Raw genomic sequence first — 14762 nt, forward strand, 5'->3', positions numbered from 1 at the left:
GATAGAGCATCCCAATTGGTTAAATCTAAAGGGAGTTATTGGCATTTTAGTGAAAAAAATGCATAATTTTCAAACTCAAATAAAAAAGTGTTCCATCCAGATATCAACTCGGTTCGACCTGCAGCTTGTAGGGGACATCTGGGGCTACCATCTGAGACATAGAACGCTTTGGGTAAGGCAGTTTAACATATTAAATTGACACTTTTACTTTTAGTGAATTTTTTGGTTGTAAATTTTTGCTCGGGGGACCCCTTAGATCCCATTTTCTGGTAATAATTTTATGATATTCGTGTTCCTGAGACAATTTCACAATAGAAACATGCATAAAAATGTTTATTTTGATCCATTTTAACCCATTAAAAAATAAAAGTTCAAAAAAAAACTTCGATTCACATTTATTGAAAATCAAGCTCGTTTCCAAGGATACTAGATGACACCAGAAAAAAGCAGCTTTTTAATTTTTTTTTAACTTTTATTTTTTAAAGGGTTTAAATGGATCATAATAAACATTTTTATGCATGTTTTTATTGTGAAATTGTCTCAGGAACACGAATATCATAAAATTATAGCATAGCATAGCATAGCATAGCATAGCATAGCATAGCATAGCATAGCATAACGGGTCTGCACCACGCTGTAGGGGGTGCCACAATGGTCAATTCAATATTCTTAGACAATTTGATTGCTGCCCGGTACAACCAAGAATATCTAAGAACGTAAATTTCCACACTGTGCTCCAAGGCTACGCTCATACAGTCCCGTGGGGATTTGGGATGGGATGTTTATGTTGTTCACTAGTGGCAAAAGTGCAGGGAACCCATGCGACTTTTAAAAGTGAACGGAATATTTTTGGGAGGTTTGGAATGGGGGTTGGGGGCATTTCATCGGGCCTATGAAAATGGTTGAGTGCGTAATGTATTTAATGATTTGAATGTTTGTAAGTGTAAATGTGAGTCTGTAGTGTATTATCTAATAAGCATATAGTTTTGTAATAATGATAAATAATAAATATAATAAATATAGTAAATAAAATAAATATAATATATATAATAAATACAATCAAGATGATTCCAGGAAGCTGTAAAATAAAACAGTTATTTAAAATATAAATGCTCCAGATGGTTCCCATGCTGTTTTAGAAAATTTGAACACGAATATCATAAAATTATCACCAGAAAATGGGATCTAAGGGGTCCCCCGAGCAAAAATTTACAACCAAAAAAATCACTAAAAGTAAAAGTGTCAATTTAATATGTTAAACTGCCTTACCCAAAGCGTTCTATGTCTCAGATGGTAGCCCCAGATGTCCCCTACAAGCTGCAGGTCGAACCGAGTTGATATCTGGATGGAACACTTTTTTATTTGAGTTTGAAAATTATGCAATTTTTTCACTAAAATGCCAATTCCTTTAGATTTAACCAATTGGGATGCTCTATCCTGCATTTTGTGGCATTTTTTAAGCCCTTTCAGATGCATTTTGAATTTTGAAAATAAATTGAATTTTGCCTAAGTTATAGCCTTTTAAGATTTTTGACGTTTTTGAACATTCAAACTTTGTGTCCCGATTTGCCCCACTTCCCGTTGACCTAGAGTGCTCATATTTTGGCCAGATGCTAGTTTTATATGTACAAACAACCCATGAAAATTTCAGGCAAATTGGTGAGGTCCAAACGACGTCCCATACAAAGGGGTATGCAATGTTCGTGGACTCGCTCTTAAATACTTTAAATACTTTAAATACTTTAAATACTTTAAATACATTAAATACTTTAAATACTTTAAATACTTTAAATACTTTAAATACTTTAAATACTTTAAATACTTTAAATACTTTAAATACTAAAAATACTTTAAATACTTTAAATACTTTAAATACTTTAAATACTTTAAATACTTTAAATACTTTAAATACTTTAAATACTTTAAATACTTTAAATACTTTAAATACTTTAAATACTTTAAATACTTTAAATACTTCAAATACTTTAAATACTTTAAATACTTTAAATACTTTAAATACTTTTAATACTTTTAATACTTTTAAAACTTTTAATACTTTAAATACTTTAAATACTTTAAATACTTTAAATACTTTAAATACTTTAAATACTTTAAATACTTTAAATACTTTAAATACTTTAAATACTTTAAATACTTTAAATACTTTAAATACTTTAAATACTTTTAATACTTTTAATACTTTTAATACTTTTAATACTTTTAATACTTTTAATACTTTTAATACTTTTAATACTTTTAATACTTTTAATACTTTTAATACTTTTAATACTTTTAATACTTTTAATACTTTTAATACTTTTAATACTTTTAATACTTTTAATACTTTTAATACTTTGAATACTTTTAATACTTTTAATACTTTAAATACTTTAAATACTTTTAATACTATAAATTCTTTTAATACATTTAATACATTAAATACTTTTTATACTTTTATTACATTAAGTAACATAAATAGTAATTTAAATACTTTTAGTAATTTTAATACTTTAAATACGGGTCATTCCATCTAAAGCGGAACAGCATTTGAAAATAACCCTCTCCGATCCTGCTCAAATTTGGCAGAGCTGTTGAGACTATCAAAACATGCAAAAATCCTGAATTTCATCCAAATCGGACCACCCCTTCCATTTTTGTACCCTCCTAAAAAATCGACTTTTTGGCGATTTTTGAGCAAAACCCCTATCTTCAAATGACGATAACTCAGGAACCACAAATCTTAGAGGGTCGGTCTTAGACTCAATTTTGGAGGAAATTGGACGTAGAATCCATTTCCGTGATCAAAATTTAGATTGAATATTTTTTACCTGTATTGCGCAATTGAAAACTTTAAATGGCCGTATCTCAAAACAGCCCTATTTATTTTTTTTAAATTTGACCTCACCATCATATTCTCCGGCCAATTTTACATAAGAATCACTTATCGACAGAAAGAAATATGTTTCGTTCTAGAGATATCGAATTTTAAAGTTGAGATTACCTAAATTAGCTCTATTTGCTGCATCTGCTAGAAGCACTCGGGCGCGCTGATCAATAACTGCTACCTGGTGTTCTGTAAGATGGATTAATTCTATAATTTTATACGATTTAGAGATAATCAATACCTTGAACAATCTATTTTTTGTTAAAGGAATATTTGTTGGGTAATTTATAATGCACTGTTTTTCCTGATCTCAGTGTCATTGAACCATATTAAGTAAAATTTTAACTTTTAATATTTATTTGCAAATGCTATAGAGTTTTTACAGTACAATTTTCAAAAAATTATCATTATTTATCTATTATTTTTATATTTTTCCTAATTCCTCATTTCTTTCCACTTTATTAAATTATTTCTTTTATTTCTTCTTTTATTTGAAGCGAGTAGAATGTAGAGCTGGCTGAAGTAGATGAAATAATTCTCATGGGTTCTAGAGCTTTTGCCATGTGCGGTAGCGAAATAGTTCCATTCAGCAAAAAACCCAAAATCCGCCTTACGGTTTGAAAGATTGATCTTATTAAACAGATATTTAATATTGTGAGCCAGTTTTATCTGAATAATTGTTGATTTTTTTTCAACTCTGGCACATTTAATTTCAAAAGCAAAACCATATACTTCTGATACATGTAGACAGCAGCTGTCTTCCAAGATTTCGAAATGATTGACAAACAAAAAAAGATTATTGTTCGGGCGGTGTCGAAATCAACACAACTGAATTTGATCTTCATCAGGTCAATCAGATTAATATTTGTGATTTTCTTACATTTTTCAGTTTTATACTTTCCAGAAATCCTCCTCCTTAATCATGCTTCACGAGAGTTTTATTCATGTCAATAATTCATAATTTTTAATAATGTATCGTACACTTTTTCTTAAGTGTTACTTACAAGATCAATTGGGTCCTAAAATGAAGCTTAGATTGCTGATATTATTGTTCACAGCGATAAAGCTTATTTTTCTGAGTACAATGACCCTTTGTACGACCACAAAGAGTTTAAAATGGATTTTTAAATCAATTTTGAAAAATTAACCTCGCGGTCCTTCTTGACAGAAAAGCTCCTACTTGACAGCTCGTTCCAAGGGGACCATAGTTGATCCATCGGAAAAATGTTGTCTTGTCAATATTTTTTTTTGCATTACAATGAAAAAAAGTGATCAGAAATGGTTTTTAATCGTGTTTTTACCGTTATACATAAAAATTGACATAGGGCTTTAGTACCTAATTGCAATTTCCTGCTAGCTCTACGGGAATTCCATTCTGCCGTGTATTGCGTGTCGTTCTTGCTCTGTCCTGTGGGCTAATTTGCTAATGATTATTTGGGATGAAATCTTATTTCAATAAATAACCAGGTAGCAGTTATTGATCAGCGCGCCCGAGTGCTTCTAGCAGATGCGGCGAATAGAGCTAATTTAGGTAATCTCAACTTTAAAATTCGATATCTCTGGAACGAAACATATTCCTTTCTGTCGATAAGTGATTCTTATGTAAAATTGGCCGAGGAATACGATGGTGAGGTCAAATTTAAAAAAAATGAATAGGGCTGTTTTGAGATACGGCCAATTAAAGTTTTCAATTGCGCAATACAGGTAGAAAAAATATTTCAATCCAAATTTTGATCACGGAAATGGATTCTACGTCCAATTTCCTTCAAAATTGAGTCTAAGACCGACCCTCTAAGATTTGTGGTTCCTGAGTTATCGTCGTTTGAAGATAGGGGTTTCGCTCAAAAATCGCCAAAAAGTCGATTTTTTGGGAGGGTACAAAAATGGAGGGGGTGGTCCGATTTGGATGAAATTCTGGATTTTTGCATGTTTTGATAGTCTCATAAGCTCTGCCAAATTTGAGCAGGATCGGAGAGGGTAATTTTCAAATTTGCATTTTTTCTTGCACACTTCAGGTGGAATGACCCATACCTTAAATACTTTAAATACTTTAAATACTTTAAGGGTGCACAGCAACCAAGGAAGTTGTTGCCTTCTTATTCTAAAATAATCAAACTTACGGACCCAATACTGCAACAACGGGATTGTAAAATTAGTCAAACTTTGTTGTAAATTACTTTGTGAACAGTACTTTAGGGGATGAATAAAAAAATATTTCAATAGTACCCGTAATTTTGAAGATACTAAAATATCTGTAACAAAATTCTGGGTGCATAAGCTCTGGTTGATGTGCACCGTTAAATACTTTAAATACTTTAAAAACTTTAAATACTTTAAATACTTTTAATACTTTTAATACTTTTAATACTTTAAATACTTTAAATACTCTAAAAACTTTAAATACTTTAAAAACTTTTTATACTTTTAATACTTCAAATACTTGAAATACTTTAAATACTTTAAATACTTTAAATACTTTAAATACTTTAAATACTTTAAATACTTTAAATACTTTAAATACTTTAAATACTTTAAATACTTTAAATACTTTAAATACTTTAAATACTTTAAATACTTTAAATACTTTAAATACTTTAAATACTTTAAATACTTTAAATACTTTAAATACTTTAAATACTTTAAATACTTTAAATACTTTAAATACTTTAAATACTTTAAATACTTAAAATACTTTAAATACTTTAAATACTTAAAATACTTAAAATACTTAAAATACTTAAAATACTCAAAATACTTAAAATACTTAAAATACTTAAAATACTTAAAATACTTAAAATACTTAAAATACTTAAAATACTTAAAATACTTAAAATACTTAAAATACTTAAAATACTTAAAATACTTAAAATACTTAAAATACTTAAAATACTTAAAATACTTAAAATACTTAAAATACTTAAAATACTTAAAATACTTAAAATACTTAAAATACTTAAAATACTTAAAATACTTAAAATACTTAAAATACTTAAAATACTTAAAATACTTAAAATACTTAAAATACTTAAAATACTTAAAATACTTAAAATACTTAAAATAATTAAAATACTTAAAATACTTAAAATACTTAAAATACTTAAAATACTTAAAATACTTAAAATACTTAAAATACTTAAAATACTTAAAATACTTAAAATACTTAAAATACTTAAAATACTTAAAATACTTAAAATACTTAAAAGACTTAAAATACTTAAAATACTTAAAATACTTAAAATACTTAAAATACTTAAAATACTTAAAATACTTAAAATACTTAAAACACTTAAAATACTTAAAATACTTAAAATACTTAAAATACTTAAAATACTTACAATACTTAAAATACTTAAAATACTTAAAATACTTAAAATACTTAAAATACTTAAAATACTTAAAATACTTAAAATACTTAAAATACTTAAAATACTTAAAATACTTAAAATACTTAAAATACTTAAAATACTTAAAATACTTAAAATACTTAAAATACTTAAAATACTTAAAATACTTAAAATACTTAAAATACTTAAAATACTTAAAATACTTAAAATACTTAAAATACTTAAAATACTTTAAAAACTTAAAATACTTAAAATACTTAAAATACTTAAAATAATTTAAAATACTTAAAATACTTAAAATACTTAAAATACTCAAAATACTTAAAATAATTTGAATACTTTAAATACTTTAAATACTTTAAATACTTTAAATACTTCTTATACTTTTTATACTTTTTATTCTTTTTATACGTTTTATACTTTTTTGTCTTACAGGGTTGGTCTTAGACTCAATTTTGAAGGAAATTGGACGTAGAATCCATTTCCGTGATCAAAATTTAGATTAAAATATTTTTTCTACCTGTTGTATTGCGCAATTGAAAACTTTAAATGGCCGTATCTCAAAACAGCCCTATTTATTTATTTTTATTTGACCTCACCATCGTATTCCCCGAGCAATTTTACATAAGAATCACTTATCGACAAAAAGGAATATGTTTCGTTCCAGAGATATCGAATTTTAAAGTTTTAAGTATTTGAGATTACCTACATCAGCTACACTCGCCGCATCTGCTAGAAGCACTCAGTCGTGCTGATCAATAATTACTACCTGGTGTTCTGTAAGATGAATTATTTTTATAATTTTATACGATTTCGAGATAATCAATACCTTCAGCAATCTATTTTTTGTTTAGGGAATATTTATTGGGTAATTTTTAATGCACTGTTCTAGGCACTGTTTTTCCTGATCTCAGTGTCATTGAACCATATTAAGTAAAATTTAAACTTTTTAAATTTATTTGCAAATGCTATAGAGTTTTTACAATACAATTTTCATATTTTTCCTATTATTTCTTTTATTTCTTCTGTAGATGCTGGCTGTAAAAAATGAAATAATTCTCATGGGTTCTAGAGCTTTTGCCATGTGCGGTAGCGAAATAGTGCCATTCAGCAAAAACCCCAAAATCTGCCTTACGGTTTGAAATATTGATTATATTAAACCGATTTTTATATTGTGAGCCAGTTTCATCTGAATAATTGATGATTTTTTTTTTCAATTCTGGTACATTTAATTTCAAAAACAAAACCATATACTTCTGATACAGTGGACAGTAGCTGTATCGTCTTCCAAGATTTCGAAATGATTGACAAACAAAAAAAAAGATTATTGTTCGGACGGTGTCGAAATCAACACAACTGAATTTGATCTTAAGCAGATTAATCTTTGTGATTTTCTCATATTTTTCACTTTTATACATTCCAGAAATCCTCCTCCTTAACACCTAAACTCCCAAGCTTGAGAAAAAGGGGGAATTTATATGGAAAATCCTTTTCTCGAGCTGGGGAGTTTAGGTGTTAATCATAATCATGCTTTACGAGAGTTTTATTCATTTTAATTCATAATGTTTAACACGATAATGTATCATACACTTTTTCTTAAGTGCTGCTAGCTCCGCGGGAATTCCATTCTGCCCTGTATTGCGTGTCGTTCTTGCTCTGTCCTGTGGGCTAGCACACAAAATCACCGTATTTTTTATTCAAGATTAAACAGCAGTTTCCTACAGTGGTGTACATTCAATTTTTGCCTAATTTGCTAATGATTATTTGGGATGAAATCTTATTTCAATAAATAATCAGGTAGCAGTTATTGATCAGCGCGCCCGAGTGCTTCTAGCAGATGCGACGAATAAAGCTAATTTAGGTAATCTCAAATACTTAAAACTTTAAAATTCGATATCTCTGGAATGAAACATATTCCTTTTTGTCGATGAGTGATTCTTTTGTAAAATTGCCCGGGGAATACGATGGTGAGGTCAAATTCAAAAAATAACTAGGGCTGTTTTGAGATACGGCCATTTAAAGTTTACAATTGCGCAATACAGGTAGAAAAAATATTTTAATCTAAATTTTTATCACGGAAATGGATTCTACGTCCAATCCTTCAAAATTGAGTCTAAGACCGACCCTCTAAGATTTGTGGTTTCTGAGTTATCGTTGTTTGAAGATAGGGGGTTTGTTCAAAAATCGCCAAAAAGTCGATTTTTTGGGAGGGTACAAAAATGGAGGGGGAGGTCCGATTTGGATGAAATTCTGGATTTTTGCATGTTTTGATAGTCTCAACAGCTCTGCCAAATTTGAGCCGAATCGGAGTAATTTTCAAATTTGCATTTTTTCTTGCACACTTCAGGTGGAATGACCCATATAGGATAGACCATTAGCGCACGTTTTTGCATTTTTTTTTATTCGATTGTGAGTAGCGAGACCTCGCGGTTACTGCAACGTGTTTTCCGAGCCTTTCATTTGATATTTTATTTTTCATAAGTCCTTCTTTTATCATCGTTGATTGAAAGGCACGCCGCCGGTTTAGTTTGTTTAAATTATTGTTTTAATTTCGTTAGAATCGGTTACGTAGCGTCTTTTTTTCTTTTTGATGATAATCGTGGATCGTAATAATTTATTCCAACTGTAAAAAAAAGTAAATCTTTCCCAGTTCCTGAGGGGAACACCCGTGAAGAGTATCGGGGCCGGCATTTACAAAGCGGATTCAGTGGCAGTTTTTCACTCAACTAATGTTAACATGTTTAGGTTAATGTTAACATTCCATAGGGCGCCTCCCTAAGGTGTCGTGATAAGGTCCAGTTTGTGACGATACACTACCTTCCCTTTAATAAGCAATCGAATCCAGAAGGGAAAAGATCACCAGTTGTGTTGGTCCGAGCCGGGATTTGAACCCCGATCTACCGCTTACGAGGCGGAAGCGTTACCACTAGGCTACGTGGCTCGGTGAGCAACTGGCAGTTCTAGTATTAACTCATCAAACTATCGATTTTATGAAGAGTAAAGCGTTTTTTATTTACTGTTTTTGAAATTTGCACGCGTTATCTAAAATATACTGATAAGTCCAGCCCATAGCACTACTCGGTTGGCACGCGTTCGATTAAAAAAACTTTCTAACTAATCAATAATTTATCTTTCCGCAGCCGGCTGCCTAAGATTTTAAATTTTTCAACCGATAAACAAAATGCTCATGGTCACATCACTGCCACTCGTGAATCCTGACCTCATACCCATCTACTAACCCCCTCAAAACTCATGTGATACTTTGTCGGAGAAGCAGTCGATTGGGCGGTCTCTATCACTCAAGTATCGGACTAACATTCCCATCCACTTCCCCGTGACTCTACCACTGGTCGTGGCCGGCGCCGGTATTGATCAGCATGATAGGGGCCTTTGAGAAGTTGCGAAGCGAGGAAAGATAGCACCCACTCATCTTCCACGGCTCATGGATGTAACTTCTGGAGGTCCTGGTCAATAACGGAGTAGCAACTGCGTGTGGGCACCTATGCTTATTAGCGTGGTTCACGTTTCTATGAAAAAGACTAAAGTTGTTATTTTGTCTTACATCAACCGGAATTTCGTTCTTTTATGTCCCCAGAAGCACTCCTGAAAATTTGAGCCCATTTGGTAAGGTCTAGGAGCTCCAGTTTTAATTTGAAATTTATATGGGATTTTGATTTATTTTCCATGGGAAACTATCTTTTTTTACATTGTATTAGGATTTTTTTTATAAATCGATGAAATGACTTGATTCTTATAGTAGGAGATAGGTTTTGAACTGGGGAACAACTTTGTAGAACATACCAACATGCTAGGAAGTGACCCTTTAAAGATACAGATACTTTTAGATGGTGGCTTTTGAAGGGGCCAGCCACCATCTAAAAGTATCTGTATCTTTAAAGGGTCAAGACCAAGCAAGTTGGTATGTTCTACAAAGTTGTTCCCCAGTTCAAAACCTATCTCCTACTATAAGAATCAAGTCATTTCATCGATTTATTAAAAAAAATCCTAATACAATGTATAAAAAGATAGTTTCCCATGGAAAATAAATCAAAATCCCATATAAATTTCAAATTAAAACTGGAGCTCCTAGACCTTACCAAATGGGCTCAAATTTTCAGGAGTGCTTCTGGGGACATAAAAGAACGAAATTCCGGTTGATGCAAGGCAAAATAACAACTTTTGTCTTTTTCATAGAAACGTGAACCACGCTAATGCTTATGCTTTTATACTTTTTATACTTTTTATACTTTTTATGCTTTTTATACTTTTTATACTTTTTATACTTTTTATACTTTTTATACTTTTTATACTTTTTATATATACTTTTTATACTTTTTAATACTTTTTATACTTTTTATACTTTTTATACTTTTTATACTTTGATATTTAATTTTTTTTATTTGAGCGAATTATTAAATTTTCATTACCTGAACATATTTGTAAACGAAAAAGTTTTATTCTGGCATTTATGTGGATCGATCAACAGAATCCTGTCGAAACAAGTCAAGCTTGACCAGCGTCTTTCGAAAACAAAAGAAAGAGGAAAGTTTAGACTGTTAAGCTCTGAAGAATAATTCCGAGTTTCAACATCAGATGGCGCAGTTGCGCAAGAGAAGCTTTACTGTCAGTTTAAGCTCATTTTTCCAAAGAAGTATCAGAATTCCTAAATTGGGCCAGCAAATTTAGGAATTGTGTGACTTCTCTGGCAGAAGTTGGCAAATTCCTAAATTTTAGGAATGGATTACCGGACGGGCCAAAATTTCTCATAGATGGCGCTGTTCGTTTGGTAGTAAGAAATTCAAATTTGTTCTGAAAAATTTACTTTTTCATTAATATCTCAAAAACTACGCAATGTAGGCTCACAAAATTTGACCTACTGATTGAAAAAAAAAATTACCTTTTACCAGGTCAAATTTAAAGCATAAGCGATGCTTAACTTGGGAAATATTGCACGTATTCCCGAAAAAGACACGCGGCATACCAGCATCGAAACGACGCGCCGCACTTTCGGCAAATGCGCGCTGTCAAATCCCATGTTTTTGTTGGTGTTTTTCTTCGAATTGCATGGCATTGTTGCCGGGTATGTTTTTTATTGCACCAAAAGTGCAGAAAATCGCTGGCAACAGTGTCTGCAGCTCATTCTGAAATGCCGCGCGGCGTGTACCTTTGAGAGAAACGGACAATATTGAATTTAAACTGATTTTCCCCATACATTTTTTAAATCGATTACTACCAGCGTGACAGCTGCCGCCATCATCGTTTTTCTCTTTCTCGCCTCGCTTTTGACAGCGAGATCAGTCAAAACGATATGTCAAACCATTTTTTTTTGTTTGTTGTGGTCCGCGATTTAAATCTCCGTCGGAACGGACACCACAAGCCTTTCCGTTGCCTTTGCCCTTGCCCTCCGGGGTTGAACTCCCTAACGGAACACTTGCCGCTGCTGCTGTCCCAGATGGAAAAAGGCGCGCGCGGAATTTTCTACGCGAAATGTACAGGTAAGGTCTGGTTCACAGTTTAAAGTTGGAACAGATTTTTAATGATATTATTCCAAGGTTGATGGACCCGGCCTACCTGGCCGCGTACGTAGCTGCATGACCATTCGGACCGCTCTTTTGGCCATCGCTTGGGACTGAACAAACCACTGCGGTCTCAGCAGTAACTCGAGTACATCCTTTGACCGCGAACAAACCGGAAGTACCATCGTGTGAGGTTTAACTTCTCTCAGCAACGAAACATTCGTCAAATAGTCCATCATCTTGACGCGACTTTCGTAACGTGGCAGATCCGTAAAGTGGCCAAACCCATCCAGAATCCTCCCCTTGCAGTCAATCAACTCAACCAGCGGCAGCAGATGCCCTTTTCGCATGCTCAAAATCGTACCGATCGTGTGCCGGCGTTATTTTGATTGCTCTCGTGCCAAACTCCGCGTCGATCGACTCGTCAAAATCCAGCGGAATTTCCGCCTTCCGTATCGGGTGCCACAGCATGAAGGTAATCCCGCGCAAGTACTCGTACCTCCCGTTGTCGGATTCACCGCCACCGCCAAATTCCCGAGTAGCGTTTCCGGCCGGGTCGTCGAGATGATGATTTCTTGGGACGATCGGACTTTATAAGCCACGTCGACTGAAGGTGATTTTTCTCTTATAACCCGGAACCTCAACCAGGGTAGGACCGTTGATTTCCACGTTGTTAACCTCAATGTCCGACTCGAGAGAGCAACTTCAACTAGCGATTTATCTGCTGTCCCAGATGGAAAAAGGCGCGCGTGGATATGTACAGGTAAGGTCTGGTTCACGGTTTAAAGATTGAACGGATTTATAATGATATGATTCCAAAGGTGAGGCGTACGCAGCTGCCATGAAGATTTAACACAACCGGCCGACAAGAAAGGGAAGAAGCATGCGGCTGTCGCCGCTGCTTCCGGCTCGGGTGAGAAGAAGCCAGCTGAGAAGCGTCCGGCTGCTACTGATTCGAAGGCCGCTAAGGGAGGCAAGAAGTTTCCGGTCTCAAAACCGAACTGGCCAAAAAGGGTGCTGCGTGAGGTGCTACCGCCAAAATGGAAGAAGTGCGTTATTGCCGCCGGTTTGCTGAAAGCTAAGCGTACCAAGACCAAGGTGACCACCAGGACCGTTTGAAACTGCGCTGAGCAAAATCCGCACCGCGGTCAAGTTCGTTGGCCGCGTACTATGCGTCTGTACCGCAACCGCATACGACATCATCAACTGTCCGCTGACGACGGAAGCCGTGATGGAGAAGATCGAGGACAACAACACGCTGGTGTTCCTGACCCATCTGCGCGCCAACAAGAACCACGGCAAGAAGCTGTACTCAGTCAAATTGTCACTAGGGTTGTGACCGGATTTCGTACGTGCGGCTGGCGCGTGGCTGCGACGCCCTGGACAAAGAAAACTAGATCGGAATCATCTAGGCAGTGCGCCGCGTCTTTAGTTCTACTACCCGAGCAGGGGTAAATAACACGGGAATACCAAATTTTGGTATTACTTGGGCAAATAACAGCGACCAAAATGTGTCCTTGGTTGCCCAGTAATAGATGGTAAAATACCATGAAATCATACCAAAATCTTGTATGTGTAAGGGCACAACAATACCAAACCATGTTATTCCAAGGGTAAAATAATACCTCAAAATAGAACCATTTCAATACCAAGTTGAGGTCTTCTGGATTTTTGAACATTGCTTGAATACCAAAACTTGGTATTACCATGGTTTTATTTTTATGTATTCCCGCGCTCTTGGAAAATCATATTTTGGCATTTCTGTGGTCTTTCACATACATGATTTTGGTATGATTTCATGATATTTTACCATCTATTACTGGGCAACCAAGAGCACATTATGGTCGCTGGTATTTGAACAAGTAATACCAAAATTTGGTATTTTCATACCATTTTTAGTGCAGCAGTTGCAGTTAGTGAAAAAACGGAAATTATTCATATGCAACAGCCAAATCTACTCACCTGATGATTCCATGTTGTTATTAGTGATAATCTTCACCACACCGAATGCATTTGTCATTGATGAACGGTGCTTGAAGTTCTTGAAGCTTCTGAAAAATAACAAGATTGAAAAATAAGTATTATTAAAATGAAACTGAATTGAAATTCACCAAAATGCATTAATCTGTCGATTGACTCGTTTTTCAAAGTATTTGGTTATCCCGACTTAGAGATGTTTCAACGTTTTTGAAAAAAATATTAGTGGGTATATCACACTAATTTTTAAAATCATCTTTAACATTTTTGGGTTTCAAGTCGTTTTAGCGCAAAATTAATTAACTCGTAATTTTTTTTAACAAATTTCCCATAGTTTCAGAGAAAATTGATGAAACCTTTCAATATTCAAATAATACCAAAATGTGCCATCCTGACTTAGAATATTTTCCACAATTTCAAGTCATTTCTATAGGGGGTATATCAAAAATGTTTAAAATAAAGTTTGAAATTTCCGGTTTTCAATGAAAGCATTCGCTTTGAGACATCATTTTAGCGCAAAATTAATTATTATGTCAAAATTGGTCAAAATTTTCCCATAGTTGCAGAGGATTTTGATAAAACACTTAAATACCAAAATAATACCAAAATGTGCCATCCTGACTTAGAAAATTTTCCACAATTTCAAGTCATTTCTCTAGGGGGTATATCAAAAATGTTTAAAATCAAGTTTGAAATTTCCGGTTTTCAATGAAAGCATTCGCTTTGAGACATCATTTTAGCGCAAAATTAATTATTTTGTCAAAATTGGTCAAAATTTTCCCATAGTTGCAGAGGAATTTGATAAAATACTGTAATACCAAAAGAATACCAAAATGTGGTGTTCGATCATTGACAAATTCTGCAATTTTGCAAAATCAAAACAATACCTTAAATTGGTATGATACCACATTTTGCTCTTGCATAATCCTTAAGAAAAATTTTAAAGGGTCCAGGAATACCAAAATTTGGTATTGATACCAGAGAAAGGTATTATTACGCATTTCCCTTGTTATTTACCCATGCTCGGGTATCGAGCTGCCT

General features: G+C 33.2%; 2 protein-coding genes across 2 annotated transcripts in view; both read left to right on the top strand.

Moving 5' to 3' along the window:
• The window catches only part of LOC128093327 (uncharacterized), a 481727-nt gene that overhangs the window by 329486 nt on the left and 137479 nt on the right, over positions 1-14762 (top strand). The window lies entirely within an intron of this gene.
• Positions 12500-14645, top strand: LOC120428027 (uncharacterized). Its single transcript, XM_039592998.2, has 3 exons — positions 12500-12507; positions 12581-12810; positions 12854-14645. Exons 1-3 carry the CDS (start codon positions 12500-12502, stop codon positions 13081-13083), a joined length of 468 nt encoding a protein of 155 aa, XP_039448932.1. The 3' UTR covers positions 13084-14645.

This window comes from Culex pipiens, chromosome 1, assembly GCF_016801865.2.
Source record: "Culex pipiens pallens isolate TS chromosome 1, TS_CPP_V2, whole genome shotgun sequence".
In the NCBI taxonomy this organism is placed as follows: domain Eukaryota; kingdom Metazoa; phylum Arthropoda; class Insecta; order Diptera; family Culicidae; genus Culex; species Culex pipiens.

What these genes read in the sequence shown, in the direction of transcription:
- LOC120428027 (XM_039592998.2), top strand. An exon ending in GAAGTGCGTTATTGCCGCCG is followed by an intron (nt 12,811 to 12,853) that starts GTTTGCTGAAAG and finishes GGTGACCACCAG; the next exon opens with GACCGTTTGAAACTGCGCTG.